Source organism: Antechinus flavipes, chromosome 3 (assembly GCF_016432865.1).
Source record: "Antechinus flavipes isolate AdamAnt ecotype Samford, QLD, Australia chromosome 3, AdamAnt_v2, whole genome shotgun sequence".
In the NCBI taxonomy this organism is placed as follows: domain Eukaryota; kingdom Metazoa; phylum Chordata; class Mammalia; order Dasyuromorphia; family Dasyuridae; genus Antechinus; species Antechinus flavipes.
Window position 1 is genome coordinate 241,438,239 of NC_067400.1, and position 13,577 is coordinate 241,451,815.

The 13,577-nt window shown below is 32.9% G+C and overlaps 1 protein-coding gene across 2 annotated transcripts in view; it reads left to right on the forward strand.

Moving 5' to 3' along the window:
• The window catches only part of PRDM15 (PR/SET domain 15), a 139,291-nt gene extending 126,384 nt beyond the window's left edge, over positions 1-12,907 (forward strand). For both annotated transcript variants that reach the window (XM_051984763.1, XM_051984762.1), the window contains 4 exons: positions 2,165-2,340; positions 7,532-7,612; positions 8,100-8,309; positions 9,056-12,907. In XM_051984763.1, the coding sequence (XP_051840723.1) occupies positions 2,165-2,340; positions 7,532-7,612; positions 8,100-8,309; positions 9,056-9,532 (944 nt within the window). In that variant the 3' untranslated portion in view covers positions 9,533-12,907. The remainder of the gene's footprint in view (positions 1-2,164; positions 2,341-7,531; positions 7,613-8,099; positions 8,310-9,055) is intronic.
• Positions 12,908-13,577: the final 670 nt, after the last annotated feature.

Below are 13,577 nucleotides of genomic sequence, written 5' to 3' on the forward strand. Positions count from 1 at the left end.
AACTGAGTAAGCTCTTATTTTCAAACATTACCAGACTGTCTTTCCCTTTTCCAGTCTTTCTCCCAGAACAACTACCAGAATTATATTCCTAATGCACAGATTTGACTCCGTCATTCTTTTGTTAGGACTCTCCAGAATGTCATTTAAACCCCTTTGCAGTCTGTCTCCAACTTACCAGTTGGCTTAATTTTTTGTTATACCTCTGAATTTCAGTCAAAATAGCTGTTTCTCTGAGTTTGTTTTGCACTTTTTCTTGTCTGTGCTTGTGCAGGCTGAAATGTACTCCTTCTTCTTGGTCTATTTTAATCCTTTCTATTAAAGACCAGATCAGGTGAACATGAAAGTCTTTCCTGAGTCTCAGGTCTTCCTACTACCCTTCTTCTCCTGCCCCCAGATCTCTCCAACTTCATATTTTCCTAGGGCATTGACTTCTCATTTGCCACCTTAGTAAGGTATATCCATGTTGTATTCCCAACTCTTCCCTACCCTAACATCCACCTCCCATTAGATTAAAAGCCTGGAACTGTGTCTTTCATTTTCATTTGTCCAGCAAGTAATACACTTTATTGAATATAATTTTCATAGTACTGTGGTCAGAAAAAAAAAGATAAATTTAATATTTCTGTTTTTCTGCATTTGTTTACGAGATTTTTATGCCCTAGCTGTATTTGTTTTTTTTTTTTTTATTTAATGATTACTTTATAATGACAACATTATTCCTTGCACTCGTTTCTTTTCCGATTTTTTTCCCCCCCTCCCTCCCTCCACCCCCTCCCCTAGATGGCAAGCAGTCCTTTATATGTTGGATATGTTGCAGTATATCCTAGATACAATATATGTTTGCAGAACCGAACAGTTCTCTTGTTGCATGGGGAGAATTGGATTCAGAAGGTATAGATAACCCGGGAAGAAAAACTAAAATGCAGATAGTTCACATTTGTTTCCCAGTGTTCGTTCTTTGGGTGTAGCTGCTTATGTCCGTCATTTATCAATTGAAACTTAGTTAGGTCTCTTTGTCAAAGAAATCCACTTCCATCAAAATATGTCCTCATACAATATCGTTGTCGAAGTGTATAATGATCTCCTGATTCTGCTCATTTCACTTAGCATCAGTTCATGTAAGTCTCTCCAAACCTCTCTGTATTTATCCTGCTGGTCATTTCTTACAGAACAATAATATTCCATAACATTCATATACCACAATTTACCCAGCCATTCTCCAATTGATGGGCATCCATTCATTTTCCAGTTTCTAGCCACTACAAATAGGGCTGCTACAAACATTTTGGCACATACAGGTCCCTTTCCCTTCTTTAGTATTTCTTTGGGATATAAGCCCAATAGAAACACTGCTGGATCAAAGGGTATGCACAATTTGATAATTTTTTGGGCATAATTCCAGATTGCTCTCCAGAATGGTTGGATTCGTTCACAACTCCACCAACAATCCTAGCTGTATTTGTAAAGGTGTCATACAGAACTAAAAATTAATTATATTCCTTTCTATTTCCATTTACTATTTGCCAGACGTTGATTATATCTTTTCTAAAGTTTTATTCATTTAATTTCTTTCTTGTTTATTTTATGATTAGATTTATCCACCTCTGACAGGGGTAAATTGAAGTCCCCCACAATTGTAGTTTTATCATCTATTTTCTCCCATAACACATTTAATTTTTCTTTTAAGAATTTGGATGCTGTGCCATTTAGTGCATAGATGTTCTGCATTGATATTACTTCATTGTTTTTGATAATGGGTAGTTATTAATATATGTAGTTTTCCTTATTATAATGTAGTTTTCCTTAATAAATGTAGTTTTCCTAATTATCTTTTTAACTTAGACTTGGTTTCTTTTTTGTTTTGCTTTGTCAGATCATGCATGGTTGCTACTCTAGCTTTTTGTACTTCAATCAAAGTATAATATGTTTTGCTCCAGCTTCTTATTTTAAGTCTTACATATGGCTTTTTGTTACATGTGTATTTCTTATAAATAACATATTGTTGGAATTCTGGTTTCTAATCCATTCTGCTATCCTCTTGTTTAATAAGGATTTAATAAGTGTTTGCTAAATTTTAGAATTTGTTTGAATTTTGCTTTACTGTTATATTAGCACACTAATCATATCTATAATAGTATTTTATTTAAAAATTTTCCTTATAAAGTTGGGAAACAATGGACCTGCTCTGTGTGTGAGAAAAAGTATGTCACAGAATACATGCTTCAAAAACACATTCAGCTAACTCATGACAAAGTAGAAGCTCAGAGTTGTCAACTATGTGGAACTAAAGTTTCAACCAGGGCTTCAATGAGTCGGCACATGAGGCGCAAGCACCCAGAGGTAAGTTAATTTTTTCTAGTATAGTGTTTGGTGATGGTAATAGAGTATATGTGGACTTCCCTTTGTAGGAATATTATTTTGGCAAAGATCCTTAGCTTAAGGACCTTATAACCATAGTACTATGGTACTACGTACCATACTATGTATGTCTCAGTTCTTGTTGAATTGAATTTGGTATAATGTCACACTTTCATAACTTGAGTTGGACTTTCAAAGAATTCTTTTAGATAACTATGTTGTTCAATCTTATTCAATCACATCCAACTCTTCATGACTTCATGCTGTCAATAAGGTCTTGACAAAGATACCATTTTCTTTTCTAGTGGATTATAAAGGAAGCAAAAATTAAATGATTTACTTGCCCATGATCATGTAGCTAATAAGTGTCTGAGTCCAAATTTGAACTCAGGTCGTTTTCACTCTAGGCTTGGAACTAACTCTAGCTATCCTACTTGCCTCCTTGGCCAACAGAGGTTAAGTGACTTGCCCAAGGTCACATGGCTAATAAGTATGAATCCAGATTCGAACTCTATAACATGATTATGTTATTAAGTCATAAATATCTACACATTTCTTCCTCAATATTTGTTAATTTTAATCTAATTTCCATATTGAAATGATTCATATTACAGATTTTTTTCAGTTAATCTGATTTCATAATCATTATTTGTTAAGATGGCGAAGCCCATTTAGCATGACTTTTTCAATGCCACATTATTGCTTTTAATTCTCCTATTTGAGTTATGGCACTTTTGCCTCTCTGCTGTTTTACTATGTACCAAGTTTTTAATTCTTTGATGCCCAGGATAATGGAATTGGAGAATAGTAGACCGAATAGCTAAGGGACTTTGGTTTGAGGTCAGGTTTTAAGAGGAATCAAATAGTGTCTTTTATCTTACATATCCAGAATAGTTTATCTTACATATCCAGAATAGAAGTCAATCCAAAAAATATGTTTCCATATCCATTATTTTATTCTGAATAGCCAAAAAAAAAAAAAAGAATATTTCCATATCCAAAGTAGAAAAAGAGATGATTATACTGGAAAACATGAATCTCAATCACATCTAACTCTTCCTTTTAAAAATTATATTATAATAAAGTTAGTTTATTGCTTAAAGAACTTCCTAAATACTTTTTTTCTTTCTAGACTATTTTGTTCTTTTCTGTGCATTTTAAAAAATATTCAAATGCAACTTTTTTCTTTTTTCCTTTTTGTCAACCCTTTCAATAGCTTTCCTTCCTCAACTCATCTTCTCCAAATATAAAATGACAAAAACAATTCTCATAACAAATCAGAATAATCAGGCAAAATGAATCCATACATTTGCAATAGTCAAAAACACATCTAATTCTACTCTACTCCTTGAATCCTTCTCTTAAAAGGTAGACAACATGCTTCCAAAGCTGTTCTCTTGAATCATGGCTGTTCCATCACACTGATCAGAATTCTTGTCTGAAAATTTTTTCTTTCTAAATATGACATTGCTAATGTATAAAATGTTACATAAGTTCATACAGTTCTTCCCAGGTTTTTCTGAAAACATTCACTTCATTATTTCTTATGGTTCAATAATATTCCATTATATATAACCCTTTTGTATTCATTCACACTTTGTTTCTAGTTTTTTGTCACATACAAAAAAAAAAAAGAGTTGATGTGAATATTTTTGGGCAGAGAAGTTCAGTCTTTTTTTCTTGAATCTTTAAGAGTATAGACCTAATAATTATGGGGTCCAAAAGTTTATGGTTTAGTGACTTTTGAGGCACTGCTTTCTATAAAGGCTGAGTCAATTCACAGATCCACTAACAGTATACTAGAATGCCTTTTCTCCACATTCTCTCTGAATAAGTCCCATTTTTCTTTTTGTCATTTATGACAATATAAAAGAGAAATTCAGAGTTATTTTAATTTGTATTTCTTTAATTAGTAATTTTGAACATTTTTAAAAACATATTAATTACTTGGATTTTTTTCCTTTGAGAATTTCTTCTTCATATCCTTTTATAACTTCCTTCTGGACTATGCCTCTTCTGGCTGTATTTCAGACTTTCTAGACTTCAATATGCCTCATCTGTAATCCCCCCTGGAACATCCCTTTGCTCTGCCAGCCCCCTTTTCCTGTTGGTGAGTTCTTCCATTTTGTGGAAGTTGTAGGCCAACCAGCCTTCATTCCTCTCCCAGCTGTGCTTCTGATCTCCAGAGTCAGTCAGTTATCATCATTGTGCCTCATCTGAAACATTCATCATCCTCTGGAGACTTCTCAGCCTGGAACATCTCTCTGGTATGCCATCCCTTTCTCCTGTTGGTGAGTTCTTCCTGGGTCTCCAGGGATTTTTTGGAAAATCCCAGGCTGGCCAGCCTTCATTCATCTCCTACCTGTGCTTTTGACTTTCTGGACTTCAGCATCATGACTTATCAGCATTCCCACCCTGGAAAATCCATCTTCTCCTGCATTCTTCTCACCTTGGAACATTCCTCTGCTATGCAGAGCTCTTTCTTCCATTGGTAGGAATGGCCTGGCAGGCATATAACTTCATTGCCCTTCTGACTTTTCAGACTTCATCATCCTCATTTACATTCTCACCCTGCAACATCTCTTTATCTTCTGCAGCCTTTTCACCCTGGAACATCCTTCTGATATGCTGGTGCCTTTCTTGACATCTTGTCCTGGGACTTGTATCTTGTGGATAGGCTTAAACCAGTGTCTTTTTGGCTTTTTTTGGGACTTCAATACTGTGATTTTTCTGCATTCCCATCTTTGCAAATCTCTCATTCCCTACAGCCTTTTCACCCCAGAACATCCTTCTCCTATTGGTGAGTTCTTTCCGGGACGTCCATTTTTTTGTAGGTGGCTAGGCTGCACCTAACTCCCCTCCTACCTGAGCTTTTGACTTTCTAGATTTCAATACTATGTTCCTTTTTTTTTTTTTTTTTTTTTTTTAATGTTCTGTAGACTAAGCTCCTTGAGGACAGGGATTGTCTCTAGTTGTATCTGTATCCTTAATATTTAGTACAGTGCATGGTACATAGTAAGTGTTTAATAAATGATATTAATTATCATTATATATTTATATATATAAAATGTCATTATATATTTATAATATATTATATTATTCTGTCATTATATATTTATATCAAACATTTATTAGAGAAGTTTACTCCAAAGATTTTTTTTCTCACTTGTTTACTTTCTAATTTTAACTGCCTTAATTTTGTTTGTATAAAGCCTTTTCAATTTTATGTAATCAAAACTATCTATTTTTATCTTCTATGATTTAATCTATCTCTAGTATAGTTTTTTTAAAATAACTTTTTATTGACAGAACCCATGCCAGGGTAATTTTTTACAGCATTATCCCTTGCACTCACTTATGTTCCGATTTTTCCCCTCCCTCCCACCGACCCCCTCCCCCAGATGGCAAGCAGTCCTTTACATGTTGAATAGGTGTGTGCAGAACCAAACAGTTTTCTTGTTGCACAGGGAGAATTGGATTCAGAAGGTATAAATAACCCAGGAAGAAAAACAAAAATACAAGCAGTTTATATTCATTTCCCAGTGTTCTTTCTTTGGGTGTAGCTGCTTCTGTCCATCTTTGATCAATTAAAGCTCTCTTTATCGAAGAGATCCACTTCCATCAGAGTACATCTTCAAACAGTATCGTTGTTGAGGTATATGATGATCTCCTGGTTCTGCTTATTTCACTTAGCATCAGTTCATGTAAGTCTCGCCAGTCCTCTCTTTATTCATCCTGTTGGTCATTTCTTACAGAACAATAATATTCCATAACGTTCATATACCACAATTTACTCAACCATTCTCCAGTTGATGGGCATCCATTCATTTTCCAACTTCTACCTATTACAAATAGGGCTGCCACAAACATTTTGGCACATACAGGTCCCTTTCCCTTCTTTAGTATCTCTTTGGGGTATAAGCCCAGTAGAAACACTGCTGGATCAAAGGGTATGCACAGTTTGATAACTTTTTGAGCATAGTTCCAAATTGCTCTCCAGAATGGCTGGATGTGTTCACAATTCCACCAACAATGTATCAGTGTCCCTGTTTTCCCACATCCCCTCCAACTTTCCACGTTATCTTTCCTTGTCATTCTAGCCAATCTGACAGGTATGTAGTGGTGTCTCAGAGTTGTCTTAATTTGCATTTCTCTAATTAATAATGATTTGGAGCATATTTTCATATGTCTATAAATAGTTTCAATTTCTTCATCTGAGAATTGTCTGTTCATATCCTTTGACCATTTATCAATTGCAGAATGGTTTGATTTCTTATAAATTAAAGTCAATTCTCTATATTTGGAAATGAGGCCTTTATCAGAACCTTTGAGTGTAAAAATGTTTTCCCAGTTTATTGTTTCCCTTCTAATCTTGTCTGCATTTGTTTTGTTTGTACAAAAACTTTTCAATTTGATATAATCAAAATTTTCTATTTTGTGGTCAATAGTGATCTCTAGTTCTTCTTTGGTCATAAATTCCTCCCTCTTCCACAGGTCTGAGAGGTAAACTATTCTAGTATAGTTTTGAACTCTTTCTTTCTTTATGAAAATTGGCTATTTAAAGGAGCCTTGCCTTCACTTTTTGTCTTTTTGTTTTATATATATATATATACACACACACACATACATACATACACACATATTTGAATATTTTGAAAAGTTTGAATTTTTGTATAATCAGTTTTCTTCAAATGAAATATTTATCAGCTACATCCCTTGTACTAGACATTACAGAGAATCACACATAATGGAGTTGCTCTAAACTCAAATAAAAACACACTGATAGTAAGTTTGTAAAAAGAGATAGGGTACTTTTAATATCAAATATTTTCTTCCTTTCCAACCTCCTAATCTATCTAATGTCTCAGGTTTATTTTTGTTGTTGTTGGTTTTTTGTTTTGTTTTTTTTTTTTGTTTTTTGCTCAGCTCTATTGTAGTTTAACCACATCCTTTCCTTCTTTTTCTTCTTCTGGCTAATGATCTTTCGGCTGTTTTATTGCCTCTTTGCACTGTCACCAAAGATAAAAAAGAAAAAAGGAAATTATAACGTGTTATTTCAGTTATAATGAAGCATTATTTTCCCTATATTTTCACATGCCTAAATTTACTTAATAAGCTGGTTCCTTAAATTCAATGACTTATAAAGCTTACTGTTTTTATTTTTTCACTGTAGGTCCTCTCAGTTAGGATTGATGATTTGGATCACCTCCCAGAAACAACCACCATTGATGCCTCTTCAATTGGTATAGTTCAGGTACTTCAAAGGAGACTCATTCAAATATATAGCGTATTATCTAAAAATTTCTTTCTGCTTTAGCACATTATTAAGGGAATTTATGATCCAGTAGCAAAGTGGGCTGATCAGTTAGTAAGAGTGATAACTGATGAGTATATTGTTTTTGGTTTCTATCTAATGCCAAGAGATTTAGAAAAAAAATTTGGAGAGCCAATGTGTATTTATGGGAGGCACAGACAAGAGTCATATAAAATATAAGTAACAAAAGAAGATCCCCAGATGCATCAATTAATTATTACTTTGAACAACTAGTACAAGTACTAGTACTTTAGTCACTTAGACTAAGCACTTAATTTAAGATTTATTAATAGAACCTGAAAGATAATCTTTGAGTATTTGGATTTTTCCTTTATATGGGTATTATGGCTGTTTTGTGTTTTTTTATTTATTGTATGTTCCTACCAAAATGACCCTCCTAGCTACTAAAATTGCTATTTTTCTATAGCCTGAACTTGCTCTGGACCAGGGAGAATTACCAGAAGGGAAACATATAAAAGTTGCCAAACGAAGTCACAAACGAAAGCAAAAATCAGATGAAGAGGAAGAAGCACTGGTATCTGAGGATCCTACATTCAGTGAATACACAGAAAAAGAAGCTGAATTCACAGGGAATGTGGGAGATGAAACAAATTCTGCTGTACAAAGCATTCAGCAGGTCAGTACAGTCAGTTCCTTTATTCTGAGAGTAAAATAAAGGTAGCACCCCCAGTCTAGGTAATAGATATTAGGATCTTGAAAACCAAAGACCCATTTTATAGAAATATAAGGAATTAAAGAAAATAACGGGGCTAGATAATTTTTTAAAAATTTTTCTTGTACCAGAATCTTTTGATTATTGGTACCCTTCACTGAGGGACAGAGAGAGAGAGAATGAGAGAGAGAGAGTATATCTGTGTGTGTGTGTGTGTGTGTATGTTCTAGGATATCAGAATACCTCTTCTTTGTTAACTAGATTTTAAGTTTCTTTATCCCATTATTGCATTTTTCTTACTGGTTAGTTGTTAGTAAATCTTATTCTAGACCTTCTAGCCTTATCTTCAGAATGTGAATTTTAAATCACCAATGAGAAATTTATCTTGAGTACTGAAGTAGACTAAGAGCTTTGTTCCTCTGTCATTTTTCAAGGTTGGTTCTCTTAATTTTCTTTCTAATTGTTAAGAATTTGTATGTTTCTCAACTTTATCTGTCTCTATGTCCTTTTATTTTGCCTGAATCTCTTCTAGTATTAAATCATTCTTTCATGAAAATACTCCTATTATTTTGAGGCAAGAAGTTTTATTTACCCCTTGCCCATTCCCATTTCATTATTTTAACTTAACTATAGTGGTATAGGAAATGTTTTGAATTATGAATAACTACTAATCATAAATATATGATTTTATGTGATTTTTTTTTTCCTAGGTGGTGGTGACCCTGGGTGATCCAAATGTCACAACGCCATCTAGTTCAGTCGGTTTGACCAACATTACTGTTACTCCCATTACCACTGCAGCTGGAACCCAGTTTACAAACCTTCAGCCAGTGGCTGTTGGCCATCTTACCACCCCAGAACGCCAGTTACAACTTGAGAACTCCATTCTGACAGTGACATTTGATACTGTCAGTGGGTCTGCCATGTTGCACAATCGCCAAAATGACATTCAGCTTCATTCACAGTCGGAAACCTCTAATCCACAGTCTGTGGCCCATTTTATCAATCTAACCACCCTTGTCAATTCCATTACTCCCCTGGGAAACCAGTTAAGTGAACAGCATCCTCTAACCTGGAGGGCAGTGCCTCAGACTGATGTTCTACAGCCTCAGCAACAGCAAGTACAGCCACAGACAGGACAGTCACAAGTTCAGACTGAGCAACAACAGCAGATGTACAGTTATTAAGTTATATTACAAAATCTTTGATGAAAACTGTAAGGAATAAAAAACATTTTGAAAATTTTGAGATCTGTTGTCATATACCAAACTAAGAGTAAAAAAATTCCAACTATTTCATTGATCACAATGTAAATGAAAACTAACCTGTGCAAAACTGTCTCCATTCCCCATATCCATGTGTTAAATTTTGTCAACCTAAACTTGAGAGATGGCCAACTTTTAGTTAAATTCAGATCACAATACACTATATAAGGTAAGGAAGTCATAAATACTAAATATGCTTTTTAATCTTTCTATTTAAAAACAAAAAACTTCATTAATTTTCTTGGGATGGAGAATGGGAAACTTAAGTCTCAAGAAAAGTAAGATACTCAGACTAAATGGCATTTTGTTTCCTTTTTCAAAGTTGTCATCTTACAAAGCACATATTAAAAAACATAGTTAAAAATAGAAGTGTGATAGAAATTTGTTTTGCAGTTATAAAACAAATGTTAAGCCAGTTTCCTTAATTTTGGAAGCCATTTAAGTAAGCAAAAAGTTATACTGTCCTCTTAGAATTTTCATCTAACTAAATTTCTTGCAACTATGTACTAAAACCAAATGTGAAATAATATATTTAATGGCTTGTTCAAAAAATATTTCAAGTTGAAAAGTTGTCATAATGAACAAATCTATAATGTGAATTTTTAAATTTATACATCAAAGTATCTTCAATAACTTACCATTTTAGTTTTTTCTTTGTTTTTATTCCTGGAAAGACACTGTATATTTAGGAGTCTGTTCTGGTCAATTTTGTCTTTCTAACCTTATAAAGTAATTTGCACTGAATAATTATCAATGGCCCCATTTACATAGCTATTCAGATATTTGGGGACATTTCTGTGATATAAAAAAGCAAGTCAAAAAATGCTATCATTTCAAGGATCTACTTTGCAAAAACCTCAGGATCCTTTGATATCTAATATCCTAAGACTAATATCAATAGAGGGGAAGAACAATTAAAATATTCATATATTTTTCTTTTATTTATATTTCAATTTCAAAGGTTAAATTTTTGCTAGCAATTTTATCATTATAAAATTGTTGACTGATACATTGTGAAATTAAAATGTATTTGTGAAATTCAGAGGCATTATAATTTAGTGAAAGGCAAAAGAGGTTAACTTTAGTAATGATTAAAGTTTATAATGGAAATATAATTGGGGCCTTAATCAGTGTGCTCATTTGTCCTTTCCTGCAATCTTATATACATACATACATATACACATATATGTATATGTAGGCATACCTTACACATTCATGTGCAGATGTGTATATCTGTCTGTGTATACATACATATAGACATACACACAGACATGAGATGATGCTTAAAGTTCATTCGTTGTGCCCCTTGGTAACTTCTATAGCAAGGAACAAAAGACTCCTGGGATTTTGTTTTTTAGGACAATAGAGTATCAAATGACCAGTCTCCCAAAATAAGTGTTATAAGGAAATTTTTCCCCAAAATTTATCTCTTCTGAACTTTCTAAACTCTGTTGGGAAGAAAATTTAACTTGTATTACCTGTAACTATTGTGTTTGATGTAAATGTTTAAGAGGACTACCTTGAAGAAACAGATTTTAAGTGATTAGTGAAAAATAAAGCCCTGTGTTAATGTTGTTCTTGTCAATGAGGCTTACTGTAAGAATGCCAGTTCCTTAGTATTTAACTTTAATCAAAATTGTAGAAGTTTTCTGACACAATGTGATTTGCTTTGTGAAATACATTGTTTTCATAAAAAATGGGAAAAGTTTTCCAACAGAATCAAAAAGCTAAAAGGAACCTTCAGAGGTTCATTCCATTTCTACATTAACCCCATCTCCTTTGTTGAATTGTTCTAAAATCTACATCCTGTTTATAATAGAATTTTGTTAGGATCAGTCAAACAAAATCAAGCATATCGTGACAATAGGCTAAAATAATATGGGGAGATAGATTCATGTTTAAAACAGAATATTTTTTAGTATTGTAGTCTACTGGTTTCCAAATTTAGATCTTTGAAGTCCAGGATTCCAATAAAAAAAAAATGGCAATGGCAGACAATTTTATTTTTCAAACTGTATTTTTTGCTGATGGATGGATGTGTATATGGCGCAAACATACATATTTTATAACAAAACTGTCCAGTACTGCAAGCACAGCAATTTCAAGTTAAGACTTTTGTGTAGTGTTTTATTGTTTCTTCTTTATTAAATACAACTGACATATTCCAAGTATAGGTAGTCTGGAATTACAGGAATTTTTAAGCTGTCCAGATTTCTTGAGTAACTGAAAATCACTGACACTTTAAAAATGATCTAGTAAGAAGAAAACTTAGGTTGGCTCATAATTGAAATAACTCAAAGCAACAAAGTTTTTCAATCTTCCCCATGAAATAAAGCCTTTTAAAATCACCAGTTTTTCCCAAGGAAGTTTTTCTCTGCCTAGAGTGTCCTAATGTTTGAAAGAACCTAATTTACATTTTGTAGCCATGCTATGCCTCTCCTACTTTTTTTAAAGTCCATAACATAGTATTTCCATGCATGAGGACTCTTAGTGAAATTCAGATTACCCAAGTTTCCTTCCAAAGTATAAATGTGTACTTTGATTTAAAGAATTCAGTACTGGAGGCAAAGTATCTTACAGTAATTATATCTGTGAATTTGCATATCAGAAAATGCATAGCAAAAGTACTACTCAGCCAAAAGTGATATACTGTATATTGTTGTGTATATATGATTGTTTATTGACAGAAAGTATCCTATTTAATTTAAAAAGAAAAAAAAAAAACATATTCCATGGTGCCCAGACCTAGCTGCAAAGGAAAAAAATAAAGTAGAAATTTTTGTGGTCATCTAATCCTGTGAAGACATCTTAGTTATGAATTAATAAATCATTAAGGACCTATTTTTGCCTGTGAATTCCTTTTAAATTTACTTCTATATAGTTGTATGCAGTATGGCAATGTAAATCTTATAAAAACGTAACACAGGGTACAATAATAATTGTTAAAATATTGATGATGTGCTGCATGTTGAAAGGAGAAGAAAAATGATGCCTCTCAAGAGACCATGGTTTGTGATATTTTCTCTCAGGAAAATGTACTGTAATTAAGTGCCATTACACTGTATCTAATATTAAACTGTTTTGGAGAAGTCCAGGTATGGAAAGTATATTTCATATACATAACACTTTTCTTTCCACCTGTTCAAAGTATCCAAAGGCTTTACATCTAAATTACATATTGGTGACTTTTACTGGACTTTTAAAAAAAGGTATTTAAGATTGTTTTGAGAGATTGTCTCTATTTCCATTCAGTTTTTTTTTTAATGTTGATGAAATAAAAGGTGCTGTACTATCTAACTTTAAATTAGTGGACTCTGCTAAACTTCTCATCTTAAAAAGTAGACACTATGTTTGTAGGTGTATAATTGGTCCATGGCAATAACTTACTGTTATATCATTTTACGAATTCTCCTGAAAAGCTCTTTATTTGAAATATACTAATCACTGAGGTGCTAGTGAGCTTCATAAAGAGCAATAAGATACATGCAGTATTTTTGACAAAACATGGACCAAAAAGACTAACTACAAATTTAAACCAACAGATTTGGGTAGCAAAAAAACCCCCAAACAAACAAACAAACAAAAAACCTTGTTCAGCTAGATGAAAAAATTAGGAATGACTGAGATAATACCATTTGAATTCTAAATCTGAATTTCCTAGTTACAAAAGGTTTAGGAGAATAAAAAAAATTTCAACTTTAATAATCTTGCTTTTGAGGATTTGTAAGAGAAGATAACATGTATCTCAGCATCCTATATTATTATATATTTGCTAATAAAGCAAATATATAAATATTTTTATTTATTATTTATTATATTTAAATATAGGTGCTATATAATATAGGCTTGACATATATTCTTATTTGAGCCTCACAACAATCTACCTTATTAGATAATGTAAATAAAAGGCTTAGAGATAATGCAGATACAAGGTCACCCAGCTATCAAGTGATAGAGATTAAGACAA